Below are 14,780 nucleotides of genomic sequence, written 5' to 3' on the forward strand. Positions count from 1 at the left end.
CATGTTGTGTGCACGTGATCGAATCATGACAATCAACAGCAGATATCAATTTCAACCAATAAAATTGTCCATATTCCACACAGGTTGCACGCGACTATCGTCTCTGAAATAGTCATGAATAGTGGAATATTTTTGTTTCTCGGATATTTCAATTCAAGGGAATACAACGCGACGAGTTATTTTTTCTCACGTTGTTTGGAGCGCCCATATGTACAACAATTTCAACTGGACAGGGGGAAATTCGTTTGAAAACGTGAGTTTCTTTCGTTGGAGAAAATTGCGTTCGTCTCTTTCAAAATTTGGCGGGAAGAAAAGCTAAGGGCCATCAATGTGATTCGATTCTTGAATTTTCGAGAAAACGTGTACAATTCGCTTACAACTTTTAAGTTTAATACAATTGATGGGTGATGTTGGTCAAGTTGGTTTCTTTATTGCCGGTAAAAATTGTGAAGGAAATGTTTTGCTCTGATTTGTTTACAACGCAAGGTGAAGTGAATTGAGCTTTGTGGTGAATGCACTATTGTAAAACATTTGGGATCTATCTATTCTGAAGCTTTTGTTCCTACTCTGAAATCTTCTCAAATTCGACTTCTTTTGGAGGGGCAATATCCCAGGAAAGATTACTAAGTACAAATAACAGTGACACCAACATCGCTACAGTAAGACGTAAGACTAAACCTTCTTTCCTGTTGGTATTAATAGCATTAATACTGTATTCTGTTTTACAGATGTGCGGCTGTGAATTCGTACCTATAAATACGAAGGCCGTAAGCTTCTTGTGATGTTTAACTCGGGGTAAAGACCAAGCACACTGAATCAGATTCTATCTTCATCGATAAATTCAATTTTAACGGGTTTATTGTTGGATGGCAAATGACTTTGCGTAGCTTGCATGACTGGGATGAACTTCTCCGTCACGCATTGGGGAAGTGAAGAAGCTGTTGCTCGTATAAGCCGTTTTGCATTAGGAACATCATGGGTTTGAAGTTACCAACGCGGTATTTTCTTTTATGTACATGTGTGACTCTGTCGTTTTGGGTCTTGTTCAACGTGATGTCTTTTATGTACACCGGAACAGACAGCAAATATATTTCCAGAGGTCATGGAAGACATCTTCAAAATGACAGTCCTTCGGATTATTTTGAAAGAGAAATGGAAGGCACGACGCAAGATATAAGCACTTTGGGCATGATTAGAAATAGCGAGGATGAAAGGATCAAAGAAGAAGGTTATGGGAAGCACGCCTTTAATGAATTGATTAGCAAGAGGCTGGGATTCCACCGAGAAGTACAAGATACCAGGCACCCAATGTAAGCACTTCAATATTCTTTATTGACTTAATTGACAACAATATTAAACATACATAATCATGTGCTGTTGAGCTTATTGAGAGTACAAATTCCTTGTACATCACAACGCCATGCTTGTGTTTAATAACTTTACTTGCCCACATGCTCTTAATATGCGTGTGTGCATAATTTACGACCAATTAAGATTAGGAATCAGTGTTCTCATTATCTAGTTTTAAGTTAATTTAATGCCCGCCCTTGCTCATTTGTCAAGGTGCCTACCTCTAGATCCTAGCCATCTACCATGAAAATTTTCAATGAGAACACTGATGCTATGATTGGATGAAGGATGCTCACCTCAAACATGGAAAAACATCTCTACAATCAGTTTTTACACTCTAAAATGGATGTATAACTGATATAGTGTTGCAGCTTGTAATATTGGAGGTAGGGGTTTACCCAGGAAGGAAGGCAGATTGATAAACATAATTTTTTAGTCCTGGATTGTTTTTTTAGAAGTCTGTAGATGATCGTGAGAAGCTTGGCTATTTTCCCCTTTGTCATTTAACAGGTTACCTACTTTCGCTTTGCATTTCTCCAATATGGTGTGGAATTAAGTACTAGCAACCTGAGAAACAATCTGGGGGATAACTTACAATGCTTTAACACTACAGTCAAGTATGGAAGGCATCTATTCATTGAAACATAATAGAAAAATAACGTAACACAAAAAAACAAAAGGCAAAGTTTATCAGCAGAAGTTGCGTGACTAAACTAAAATAAATAAAGAATTGCCCTGCACTATCAAGGAAGTGATGTCGGAAAAGTTCCTCCTGTGTCCCAGAACACCAAATAACTCGCGAATAAATTCTCACAAAGGTTTAATGTCTCACAATAACAACGCACCTCAATCTGCTCAGTCTCAAATAAAACAAAAACGTACCCGATAGGTTTTTGTCGCACGTGGTCCTTAGCCTAATTTGCATACATGTATTGCTTCAAAACAAGGCGTCGCGCAATCCGTGTAACAAAACATTCCGAACACCCTCCCCCCATTTAAGTGTCTATCAGCTTAAATGTCATTCTCATTGTCCTCGACTTCTTGTGAGAGAATGTTCCTGATTTGGGCGATGGCAATCTCTTTGGTCCTTCTGTTTGGTCCTGCTCTTGGCACAAACACTTCCGCTTCTGGATTTGGCTTCCAGTCAGGTTCTTCACCTCCGATTTCCAGGTCACACACAAGTTGTAAAGGGCGCTCCACCACGTATCCGTTCCCTTGTTTCAGCTTCAATCCTCGTACCTTTCCATCCTTTCCAGTAACGTTTCCCATTACTCGTGCAAGCTTCCACAGTGCCCGATCTTTCCCTTCACCTTTCAGCATCACCACCGCCCCTGTCTTTGGTACATTTCGCTCTGCATTGCCTGTGGAGTGCTGCTGTCTTTCCTCAAGGGCGTGAACATATTCTTTCATGAATCTCTTTCGGAGTTGTTCTTTGCTCCTATGCAAGAATATCATTCGTCTTGTCACCCTTTCCTCTCCAATATTTCAAGGTCTTCTTCTAGAACTGGGGTAGATCTTCCTCTTAGCAAGGTGTTTGGGGTTAGCACTGGTTGCTCAAACTCCTCCCCTTGGTAGAGCAGTGGCCTGTTATTCATGGTTGTTTCACAATCCAGCAAGACCTCTTCTAGCTCCGGATAGGTTAGTAGGCTTCGACCAATCACTTTTGACAGACCTCTCTTCATGATACCAACAAGACGCTCAAAGAAGCCTCCCCATCATGGGGCCCTGGCCAAGTTAAACCTCCACTTGATGTTCAGTGCTCCCATGTAGTTTGCTAGGCTGTGATTCTTCTTCAGGACGGACAACCATTTTCCAGTGGCCACAAATGTCTTCCCATTGTCACTCACTATAGTCTGGGGGCATCCTCGTCTGGCAACGAACTCCTTCAGGGCTCTTTGAAATTCAATGGCGGAGAGATCACGACACAGCTTTAGATATACTGCTCGTGTACTGGCACATGTGAACAATGCAATGTATGCCTTGGCAGTGACAGACTTCTTAATCTTGTAATGTACGGGTCCTGCAAAATCCACCCCTGTAACGGCAAAGGGGTCAGACAGTTCAACTCGGAAAACAGGCAATGTAGAATCGATGACACACGAGACAGACACCGGTTTCCTATAGCGTTTGCAAATATTGCAGTTACGAATTACTTTTCTCGTTAGAGCTCTCAGCTTCGGTATCCAAAACTTCTCTCTTATGCGACACAAGGTGGTTGAGACTCCCCCATGCATCATCTGTTCATGGACTTGTTGAATGATCAGGGTAGCCAATTTGTTTTCTCTGGGTAGAAAGACTGGATGATAACCACGAACTCTGCCGACGCATCTCAATATCCCTTCGTCATCCTTCTTTAACGTCACATCAGACTTAAGGGGTTGGGATGACTGCGCTTGCTTGATCCAAAAGTTCTCTGCTGCTTGAAATTCCTCGGTCGTTAGTGGACCTTTATGCATCTCACCCTTTCTGCAGTTCTCAATAAAGCGCCTCACAAATGCTGTCAATCTTAGGAGTTTCCAGTATGATGCATACTTGTGCAGAAGGGTATCTGTGGTTACATTCTTCTCCCCCTCTTCCTTTGCAAGCAGGGGTTTGGCAGCTGTCTTGGTTGTTGCAGGCTGGGACTGGACATGAGCATACTTTCCTTTCTCCTTAGGTGATTTCCTTGATTTTCCGTAGGTTTCTTGGTTTCCTGCTGGGTAGGGGCAGTTGCATCAGGTAAGGGGTTCCTGTCTATGTACTTGCGTAGATTCTCCACCAGTTCTTCCAATCCCCACTCTTCCCAGTTGTCGTCCTTTTGCGCCATGGCTTCTCTCACCGGTCCTAGTTTATCCATAATGCTGTAAACATAGCTTTGTGCACCCTGTAGTTTCTTCATTGTTACCAAGGTCCTCAAGGTTCTAGATAGCTGGCTGTGAAAGTCATGGATCTCTTTGACTCGGTTGGCACTTGTAATATTAGGCAATGATTCCAAATCCTTTATCAATGCCTTGTGAACTTTAATATCTTTACTGTAGATTGTTTCTAAAATCTTCTTGGCCTCATGGTATCCCTCTGCAGTGTGCGGTAAGCCGAGAATGTGACCTTTAGGTTCCCCTTTCACCAATTCCAGAAGATAATTAAATTTACTGATTTCAGAAATTTTGGAACTATCCACCTCAACGACAAACTGATTCCAGAATCTCAGCCAGTCCTTACAGTCCCCTGCAATTGGCGTTATCGTATACTTCTGCAATTTGACAACTTGCGGCTTTGCCATTTTCCAATTCCATTTCGAGCTCAAGCCTCTTTTTAAATCTGTCTTCCTCCCGCTGATGCAACTCATGTTTCTCCAATTCCCCTAACTTTTCTTTAAGTCTGCTTCTTAACTCATGAACAGGTATTAAATCTTCCTTACGAGCGTTTGACCAAGCTCTTACCTCTTCGAAAGGCTTTTCCTTATCCAAAATGGCGTCCTTCACAGCGTCAGCCGAATTCTCGAGGGTTTTGTTTATCTCGCAAATCTTCTCTTGGGCCAACAATAAATCCTCTTTTATGTCGCTCTTTAGTGTATCCGCGATCTCTTTGACGTAGTAGGTCGCCTTTTTCAACTCCTTAGTGTAATTCTGCTCGGCAATCTCCACCATGTTTACAATGTTTTGAGTTTCACTTCGACCGCCGATTGTCGTATTCGTAAGTTCTCTCCCAAATCTCTCGAAGCTCCAGATATGTTAGGATCTTGTCCTGGCGGGGTCGCCACTTTTGGTGTGGGAAAAGTTCCTCCTGTGTCCCAGAACACCAAATAACTCGCGAATAAATTCTCACAAAGATTTAATGTCTCACAATAACAACGTGCCTCAATCTGCTCAGTCTCGAAAAAAACAAAAACGTACCCGATAGGTTTTTGTCGCACGTGGTCCTTAGCCTAATTTGCATACATGTATTGCTTCAAAACGAGGCGTCACGCAACCCGTGTAACAAAACATTCCAAACAGTGATGATATTTAGGTTATTCGATGACAAACGACAGTCCCCAATAAGAATAGGCATTATGTATGCTATCACTGCGATAAAAAAGGAGGAAAACAGATAATCACACTCTCCAGTGAATTGAAAGTAATTTGCATAATCGAGTGGCATGGCAGAATCAAGAAAATGTAATTTTCAATCAATGAAGCGTGTTTTTACGGCAATATACTGCGATTCCAAGTGAAAATTTTGAATGAAATGATCCTAAATCAACCACATGAATTTTCATCGAAGAGCTGGGTACTGGGCAAATTGACCTGCAGTCCTTACCAAGAGTTTTTACTTATCAAAAAGTGAAATTAACAAAATGGCCATCTGCTAAAACCAGTATTGATTACTTCCTTGCCATCCTGCTCAAAAGTTGACAAAACCCTTGATAACTGTTTGAAATCTGAAAGATTTCTTTGCATTCAGCCTGCTTGGACACCTATATCTCTTTGGGAGAACTTGACAAACAGTTTAAATAATATATAGCCGGGGTCACCTGCAGTCTACCAGTACAGCAGCTATTAAAGGAAATCATTATCCAAGCCTCATTATCTATGAAAACTTATCACAGACTACACTATATATAACATAGGTAACATTACCCTAGTATTGAAGTATTGAGTGGTGTAAAGAAAATAAGCCATAATCTACTTCCACCTGCTACAATAGCTAAGTAATGTTGATTTACAAAACCATCCTAGACAACCAATATTTATCTAAAATCGATCTTGACTGTTGATTGAGGGGGGAGGGAGGAACCAGTATGAGAGATTTTGATTACAGCTGTATGAATGCATAATTTATGGTTATCCATTTCCAGAAAATGTCCATATTCCCTTCAATTGAAGATCACTGGAAATTTTGAGAGAGAAGAGGGTCTTAAGGAAGGGATAAAGATAAATTGGAATTCCCAGTTGTAAAGCAGAAACCCTTCTATGGTGTGGGGTATGGAGATTTTCTGGAAAAACAACATTTGAAATTTCTACATGTGTTTATTGTTCGCATGTTGAAAACTGAATATATTAAGTGAGCCTCTCTATGGGTACCCACGGTCTTCGTTTTCTTCGAGATTTTTTCGCAAATCTTCGTTTTTTTAGGAAGATCTTCGTTTTTTCAGATTGAAATGGTTTAAACGTTTATTCAGTGTCATTCACAATTGATAACTCACTGTTTAAATTCACGAAAAGCAATATAAACATTTCTTGAAACAATAAAGGATTGTTGGATTCTTTGGCGACGTTTTAACCCCATTTTAACATGGCATGCTAACTTCTGATGAGATTCCAAGAAATGGAAACTGCAGTATTGTATGAGAAACAACATTAGGCACTCGCCAGAAGAAATACACCAACGTCCTAGAGACTCACAAGAACGTTGTCTGTCTTAGCTTTAAACATCTGCTGCGGATGCGAGCTAAGCCACAAAATAATGGAGGTACATGTCAGCTCTAAGAACACAATAGCTGTTTTTCAGATAAGAAGCAACTCAGAGAGCTAAAAGACAGCGCTACAACGAAGCTATAGCTCTCGCAAGCAAGAGACACCAATAAGCTTTGTGAAGATGACGATCTGTTAGACACTCATATCCGTGCAATCCTCACGCAGCGACATACAACAGCAGAAGCATTAATTCACAAGTTAGGAAATCCACTGATCCTGTATCTTTACAGACAGCATTTATTTAGTGCTACCTGAAATCTTGAAGTCAATACAAGCTGATAAGCTTAACAAATGTCACAGAGCTAGCATACACGATGGCATATCAACACCTGGCTCTTAGTCAGTAAGAAACCCTCCATTCAGTATATTTGAGAATTCCCCCTCACCATCAAGACAAACACCATTAAGAGCGATCGCATCACATTTTGATCTAAAGGGAAGATTCTCTTATACAAAAGGAAAATCGCTTAAAGACATATGCATGCTTGTAAAACCAAAACTGAAAAGGCTTTTATCAACACAACAGACACACAGTGTGGGAGTCGCGCAGGTCTGTGAACCCAATATTTAACACACAGAAATGCCAAAATTCAGAAATAACAGAAACTTTCTGTAGCGTTTACGAGTTTTGACAGTTTTAATTTATATCTGAGAGTTCAATTTGATCACGCAAATTTTGGTAAATTTTCAGATCTTCGCTTCAATCTTGAGATCTTCGTTTTTTCAGCGGTGATCTTCGCGTCTTCGATTTCTTCGGAAATACCCATAGAGAGGCTCTTAAGTTGCTGCAAGCAACAAATACCTGAACACACTATCTGGATATGTGCATGACAATGCGGTATTAATAGTGCAATTAAGGTGCAAGTGCATATGATTAATAATAATAATAATAATAATAATAATAAATTTATATAGCACTTTTTATGTGATATATGCACTTAGGTGCACATAAATATGCAAGTGATTATCACATGGTGCAACACATGTAGATGACTTCTGCAAGGATTGTAGGTTTGCTCTTCTACCTTAAACATAACTATGAATTCCCTGTTTAATTCTGAATCTACATTTTAATTTTTAGGTGCCAGAAGAAAACTTACTCTTCAAACTTGCCATCTGCCAGTGTCATCATTTGCTTCCATAACGAGGCGTGGTCCACACTACTGAGAACTGTACACAGCATTTTTAACCGGACAACAGACAGCTTAATACACGAAATTATTTTAGTTGATGATCAAAGTACATTTAAGGAGTTGAAAGAAAAACTTCAAAGATATGTAGCTAAATTTCCTAAAATTAAGTTAGTAAGAACTGTAGAGCGGGAAGGACTCATAAGAGCAAGAATGCTGGGAGCAAAGCACGCCACTGGAGACGTTCTGGTTTTTCTGGACAGTCACTGTGAGGTGAATAAAGATTGGCTGACACCACTTCTGGATAGAATCAAAGAGAATCCTACAACAGTTGTTTGTCCAGTAATTGATATGATCAGCTCGGATACCTTTGAGTACCAGTCGTCACCACTTGTGCGAGGAGGATTCAACTGGGGGCTGCATTTTTCATGGCAGCAATTACCAGATCATTTGCTTGCTCAGAACAATGACCTCACTCAGCCTATAAGGTCACCAACCATGGCAGGGGGTTTGTTTGCCATGGATAGGAATTACTTTTACCAGCTTGGACAGTATGATGCTGGGATGAACATTTGGGGTGGGGAGAATTTGGAGATATCCTTTAGGGTAAGACACTTTGGAAATTATTACCGATATTGTAAGTTAGACAGTGAATATACATTCTTTGCTTTGACCATATTTTCCAGTCGCCTCTCCTCCCCATTTGTGCTAGAATAAGCAAAAGAAAATTGATACAACCCCTTCCTTTTGTATCACTAGCTTGTTACTGTTATCACTGGTCCTGAGGATAAACCTTTCATTTGGTAAAAAAAGTTAATATACCGGTAACTTGCACCTGTTTTGCCCTAGTAAATGTCATTCAAGCACAATAAAATATTTTATAAACGTTTGATCAGTCCACTGAGAAATCAGTTGATCGATCAATCAGTCAGTCATAATTCAGGCAAAAAATCAGTCAATAACTCGGTTAATCACCCAATGTATTTTACGATTTTCCTATAACTGTAAGTGCATCGAGTGTTTAAATGTGCAGATAAAAACGTTATATGTTATCATCATCATCATCATCATCATCATCGGTCAAAAGTCAATCAGTCAACCAACCAGTTTAAGTCAGTCATGTAATCTACACATTGTTTATTTTAGATTTGGATGTGTGGGGGAACTTTAGAGATCATTCCATGCTCTAGGGTGGGGCATCTTTTCCGCAAGTGGCGACCATATGGATCTGATGCAAAAGGGGACACAATGTCGTACAACTCCATGAGAGTTGCAGAAGTGTGGCTTGATGAATACAAAAAGTACTTTTATCAAATCAAGAAAGATCTGGTTGGGAAGTCCTTTGGAGATGTGAGTTCAAGAGTGGAGTTGAGAAAGAGGTTAAACTGCAAGAGTTTTAAATGGTATGTGGAAAATGTCTATCCTGAGCTGAGACTTCCTGAAGAAGGCGGAGTGGGCGGTGGTCCTGTTCGGCAGCCCCGTGTACAGAAAAGTCATGTCATCATAAAGAAGGGAAATGTAAGTCCGGACACTGTAAACATCCAGGAAGATAACACTCTTCCTCCTGCTTAGAAAAACACAAACAGGTCCTCAGAAGATTTTGGCATCAGAATCCATGCATCAATGACAACAATTTGATTGAGCTGCTGCATTTTCTGTTTCTCTAACATAAGTACATTATCTACCCTGCAGTGTTCACTGAAAAACGTGTGACTGTTAGTAAAGCTTCTTTCACATGTTATTTGGGTTTTTTTTTTTTTTTTGCCGTTTTATCAGTGGTGTTCCACTCATAAAGTAATCACATTAAATTTGTAGATCTCAATTTTTTATCATGTTAAAATCATTTGCTGATACAAAAAATTGCTCCCCAACCAGGGTGGCCATTTGTAGTTGGTGGCGCGCTTTAAGAGACCTTTAAATAGATTCTAGTACGAGTACAAGTAAGACTATGAGTTTTCTAATAGACAAAGAGCATGCACAAGTGAACCAGTGTCACTTTGATGGGAAAACGAGAAAGCTTCATGCAGTTTACCACAAATTTTTGTGAGAACATAACAGTGGTGATAAAAAGTTCTTGAAGTGTAGGTGATATCGTTTTGGAATCACGAAAGGTGTTAAATAACTTTTATCACTCAAACGTGCGTCAAGTTTGTTGTTCACAAAGAGTAAAATGAAGTTTCCTGGGACATACCTCTTCTTAGTACTTTGCGAAAAACTTGAAGCCAAATCTTGTATATTTTGTAGTCATACTTGTAGTACTATCTTAGTTATAGATTTGTAATATATTTATAGTTATAGTTTTGCAATTTTATCCCTTAAAAAAAATACATTTTCTTCCAATAAGTGGATGACCAACAATTATTGCAGATGCCCTAACTGACGACTAAGAATTGGCAAAAATAGGGTCAGGGCAGTGAAGAGTATGGTATGGCAATTCATTGGTAAATTTTTTTTTTTTCTTCGTTAAAATCGACAGCTTCAGAATATTGGCAGCTCCTTGTGTCTGGATACTCCTGGTCATGCAGCTGAAAAGAGAGCTGTTGTTACGTTGCATGACTGTAGTAAGACAAATGCAAAGGTAGGAAATACCAATAAATTATTGACTGAAGAGAAAACCAGGTTTTGTTTGAAACAGAAGCACAAAATGCCTGATAATACATTTATGCAACATTAAGGGATGTACTTAAAATCAAAGGTTCAGTTGGCCATAGTTACTGGCTTTGCAAAGAGAAACAAGACCAGACATCGTTTATAGAACAACTTCAAAATTTGTCAAAAAATGATGGTATCATAATACACCAGTATTCACCAAACAATAGCAGGAAATACACAAAATCTGTTCAGTCAATCTTGGTACTTGTTTTAGTGCTTGGGACCAGCCCTACACACACAAAGAATAAAGTTTTAACAATATTTTGTACCAAAATGAATGATAACTGTTGTTTGATTAAGGAAGCATGGTGTCTCCATTTGCTACTGTGCATGTCCTGTATATCTTGGAATTGTGCTAATAACTTGCAGTGGGTTTCTTAGGGATAGATCTCATCAAAATAAAGATAATTTGTGCAGATCTCAGCAAATTAAGGGTTACTGAAATCCAAAAATGAAAATTAGGGGTGACTTTTCCTTTTTCTAGGGAAATGGCATACATTGTTAAGTATTTTACAGCATTTTAGAAGTATCTAAAATTGAGCATCTCTAAAAATGCATGGTTATCCCCAGTTTTGCTTCAGGATTCCCATAGTCCTGTCCAAGGTCTACGTTTCCCACATAGTCATAAGCTGGGTACAAAATACCTCTGTTGGTATTAAGATGTACAATCCTTAATGTTGTTATTTGTTTCTTTTTAAACACAGTTCTGGTCTCTAAATGGCGACAATGAGTTGAAGATTGACAGCCTGTTGTGTCTGGAGGTGAACAGAAATGAAGTGCCAAGAGTCATGAAGTGTCACAGCCAAGGAGGGAGTCAGGAATGGTACCATAACAAGGTGTGCCATCCTGATTCAGCTTTATGGGCCCTATACAATACTCCCTACCCTGTTCCAGACCCTCTATTTTCCAGATACTCAGTCATCATCACAGTCACCCCAAAATAAAATCTTCTATGTGTACAACTACAACAACTTTGGAATGAAAAAAAAAAGAATGCGAATCATTCTGCCCCATATAGTTGAATGAATGGAATTCAGTTTACTGAGAATAGTACGAACTTCATTATTTTTGGAAGCTTTCAGTTTAATGGGAACAGGACTGGAGGAATGTGTTCTTTTGGGAACTGATCAATATTCTGTTATACTTGAACCAGAATACAAAGGGTGCAAAAGAATTGTTCCAAAAGAATGCACCCTAAACTTACAAAATTATAATAATTTTACTGAATAGAACATTTTATTTGTTGAAAGATTTTGGGTGTGCCACAATACCTTGCGCTGTAAATCTTGTATATATTTATCGTTCTTTTTAGCATTGTGGTTTTGTTTTTCTTTCAGAAGACTTTGCAGCTATACCACAGAGCATCTGGCTTGTGCATGGTTGCTATTGGGAAAACTTCTGTGACGATGGCAATTTGTGAAAACTATGCTTCTCAAAAGTGGCAGTTCATTTATGACTAGGTTGACTATAGGATAACTATATGATATATTACAATTTGAAACAAAGTTATGCCATTTAAAAATGTGATATTCTATTTAAGAAAGATTATACATTTTTTGTAGTAAAATTAATTTATTTAAATTTTTTGTAGCAATAATTGTTATTGCAAATTAGAGAATATTTAGGATGAGATAGTTTATTAATTAAGAAACTGCCTGTTTAGTTAGCAACAGTATAATAGCTACTGTATAATAGTGCCTTTTGTGTATATTACCCCACTTGGTTTATTGCAATTGAATCGTGATGAAAATGCCAGATTTTGAAAAGGCCTTAGACAGTATTGATTGGATTTTTGTGGTGACGTGATCCTTGCATTTGTTTGGCTTTGGATCTACACTTACAACAAGAGCGTTAAACAACGGCATTGGCTGCACATCATACTTTGAAGTGCAAAGAGGTGTCAGAAAAGGCAATGGTCTGTCACCATATTTATTTATTTATTATATATGCAGCTGAGATTCTAATTCTACCAATCACTATTAGAAGCAGAGCAGTTATTCCATGTCTTAAGATAGGATTGGAAGAGTTCAAAATTGTACAATATGTTGATGACCTCACCATGTTCGTGCCAAATCTTGAATCTGCACAACTTTGTTTTTCAGCTGCTCAAGATATCTCACAACTTGCACTGGTCTAAAAGTTAACTATACCAAAACTAAAGCTATGTGGATCCGTTCGTGCAGACAGAATACAGCCACACCTTAACCCCCGAAGTGGGTTAAAATTGTTAACTTAAGGCTCCTGGAATAGTTTTTACAAATAACGAAACTGATCAATTGCAGAAAATTTTTTCTGACAAATTAAAAGATATTTGGTTACAGATTAGGCTATAGGGCTGCTGTGGTGTCTCACCTTCATGTATGGCAAGGTTTGAGTATCAAATCCTTTTTGCTTCTGAAAATGTCATAAATTATATATTCTCAATTTGCAAACTCCTGAGGAATTCATAAAACAACTTAACACCATAGTATACAACTTTTTATGGAGATGCTTGACTAGCTGCAATAAATGATATTAAATTTGCAGCCTGAACTTAACAGATTTAGAAACTTTGATAAATCTTTAAGATTAGCTTGGCTTTGCAGGATTTTTTCTGAGGATACGGCATCTTGGAAAGCTTAATATTTAATCATCTACCTCAATACCTTGGTGTAGAGTTCTTGTTAAGATGTAATAATATTTGTTAAAGACTATAAATTAAATTAATTCAGAATCCGTATTCTACAAAGATCGTCTTCAGTGGTGGACTGATTTAAGGACTGATGTTTTCTACCAACTGAGGTGTTTGGATATCTGAATAAACACACTTTCGAGTGTTTGATATGGCTTCTCAAATGATCAATAATTCTTGGAGAAATTCAAGGCTAAAAATGGCAAGATTGTATGGTAATTAGGAACACATCCAAACCACGGTTACAGTAGTGACTTTCTTTGTTTTCTCTTGATGAATTATTGAGTTTGAGAAAACAGATCAAAGTTGATGGTAAAACTATGTACTTTTCAAATTATGCGAAGGCTGTAAATATTGTTCTTTGTTACAATAATTATTATTTGGTAAGAACAAATATGTAGAATCTTATAGGATTGCAAAACGCGAAGGATTGAAACAAACAGATTTCTTAACATGGACAGAAGTTCGACGTGCTATTTCTAGTCAAGCAAAAGTTTCAGATATTAAATATTAAAATGAATAAGGTTCATTGAAATTTCAATGAGGGAAAACGCTATTTGGTCATGTCAAAAGCAAAAGTAAACAGTTTTGTGTATTGTTTGGAAAAAGGCGAAGGTTTCAAGGAGAATGACTAATCTTAACAAGAGTAGATTTTGGTTTATTTTTCAAGTAATGACCTTCACTCTTTTTGCTGTATATTTAGCAGCTAAATGCTGGAACACACCTTCTCACAATAATATTAAAGAACCACCTCAGATTTCAACTACCTCTGTCAACGAATTGTGTCCTATAATATTACCATATGATTATTTCTCTACAAATATTTGGAACTTTTTGTTGCAAGAAATCTTTGTGATTTTTATTTATTTTCCATTGTTGTTAAGTCGGCTAGAAGAAATTAGCAATATGTGCTACTGTATTCATTGATAAAGTCATTCTAGACTTTTTGTCCTCACATTCTTCCATTAAAAAATGCTGTTAATAATTAATCCTTTGGAAGAACCTAACTTTTGCTACAAAAGGCAACTAAGGCTGTATATAGTCCTTTAAGTAATATAAATATAAATAATAAATTGTTTTGCTAAAAACTTTTTTCACTTGACAGAGATAGAAATGAAACACTGTATTGTTAAAGAGCTCGCTCAGAGTGAGATCTGCACTGAATCAATACCAATAAAAAAAATTGAATTGTTAATGTGTAATGGTATTTTCTTGGAAAACAAAAAATGTCAGCGTGAAAGCTTTTAGCCAAAGTAGAGCCTACACATCACTTAATTGTTATCATGTACCGGTACATTATAACTTTTGTTTAGCTTTGAACATAGAAGAAAATAAACCATTTTAGACATCACTAATGCCTTGACAGTTGCTTTTTGGGAGAATTTGGGTCCCTAAAGTGAACATGGTATTTTCGTGGGTTTTAACATAAAGGTAAATGATCTGAATGGAAACACGTATGTATGAATATTTCTGACATATTTTTGTATCACTGGAGTATCTCCCTGTCACTTTATTATGCAAAGACCTTAATTCCCAATCCCC

The 14,780-nt window shown here is 38.0% G+C and overlaps 1 protein-coding gene across 2 annotated transcripts; it reads left to right on the forward strand.

The window, feature by feature from the left end:
• The first annotated feature begins 111 nt into the window (after positions 1 to 111).
• On the forward strand, positions 112 to 14,433 carry LOC146457664 (polypeptide N-acetylgalactosaminyltransferase 11-like). Of its 2 annotated transcripts, none has more exons than XM_085091760.1 (7): positions 112 to 253; positions 729 to 1,310; positions 7,867 to 8,521; positions 9,062 to 9,433; positions 10,392 to 10,493; positions 11,272 to 11,403; positions 11,905 to 14,433. In XM_085091760.1, the coding sequence occupies exons 2-7, from the start codon at positions 976 to 978 to the stop codon at positions 12,025 to 12,027; spliced, it is 1,719 nt and encodes a 572-aa protein (XP_084947886.1). In that variant the 5' UTR covers positions 112 to 253; positions 729 to 975; the 3' UTR covers positions 12,028 to 14,433. The 2 variants fall into 2 exon arrangements, with proteins under 2 accessions (XP_084947886.1, XP_084947887.1); XM_085091761.1 differs by having other exon boundaries at positions 113 to 253; positions 11,908 to 14,433.
• The last annotated feature ends 347 nt before the right edge of the window (positions 14,434 to 14,780 follow it).

This window comes from Pavona decussata, unplaced genomic scaffold, assembly GCF_977016875.1.
Source record: "Pavona decussata unplaced genomic scaffold, jaPavDecu1.1 SCAFFOLD_238, whole genome shotgun sequence".
In the NCBI taxonomy this organism is placed as follows: domain Eukaryota; kingdom Metazoa; phylum Cnidaria; class Anthozoa; order Scleractinia; family Agariciidae; genus Pavona; species Pavona decussata.

Excerpts from the sequence above, each read along its gene's own strand:
- LOC146457664 (XM_085091760.1), top strand. The coding sequence starts at position 976 with ATGGGTTTGAAGTTACCAACGCGGTATTTTCTTTTATGTACATGTGTG. Across the intron at positions 1,311-7,866 it reads CAAGATACCAGGCACCCAAT|GTGCCAGAAGAAAACTTACT; the intron begins GTAAGCACTTCA and ends TTTAATTTTTAG. Across the intron at positions 11,404-11,904 it reads AGGAATGGTACCATAACAAG|AAGACTTTGCAGCTATACCA; the intron begins GTGTGCCATCCT and ends TTTTTCTTTCAG.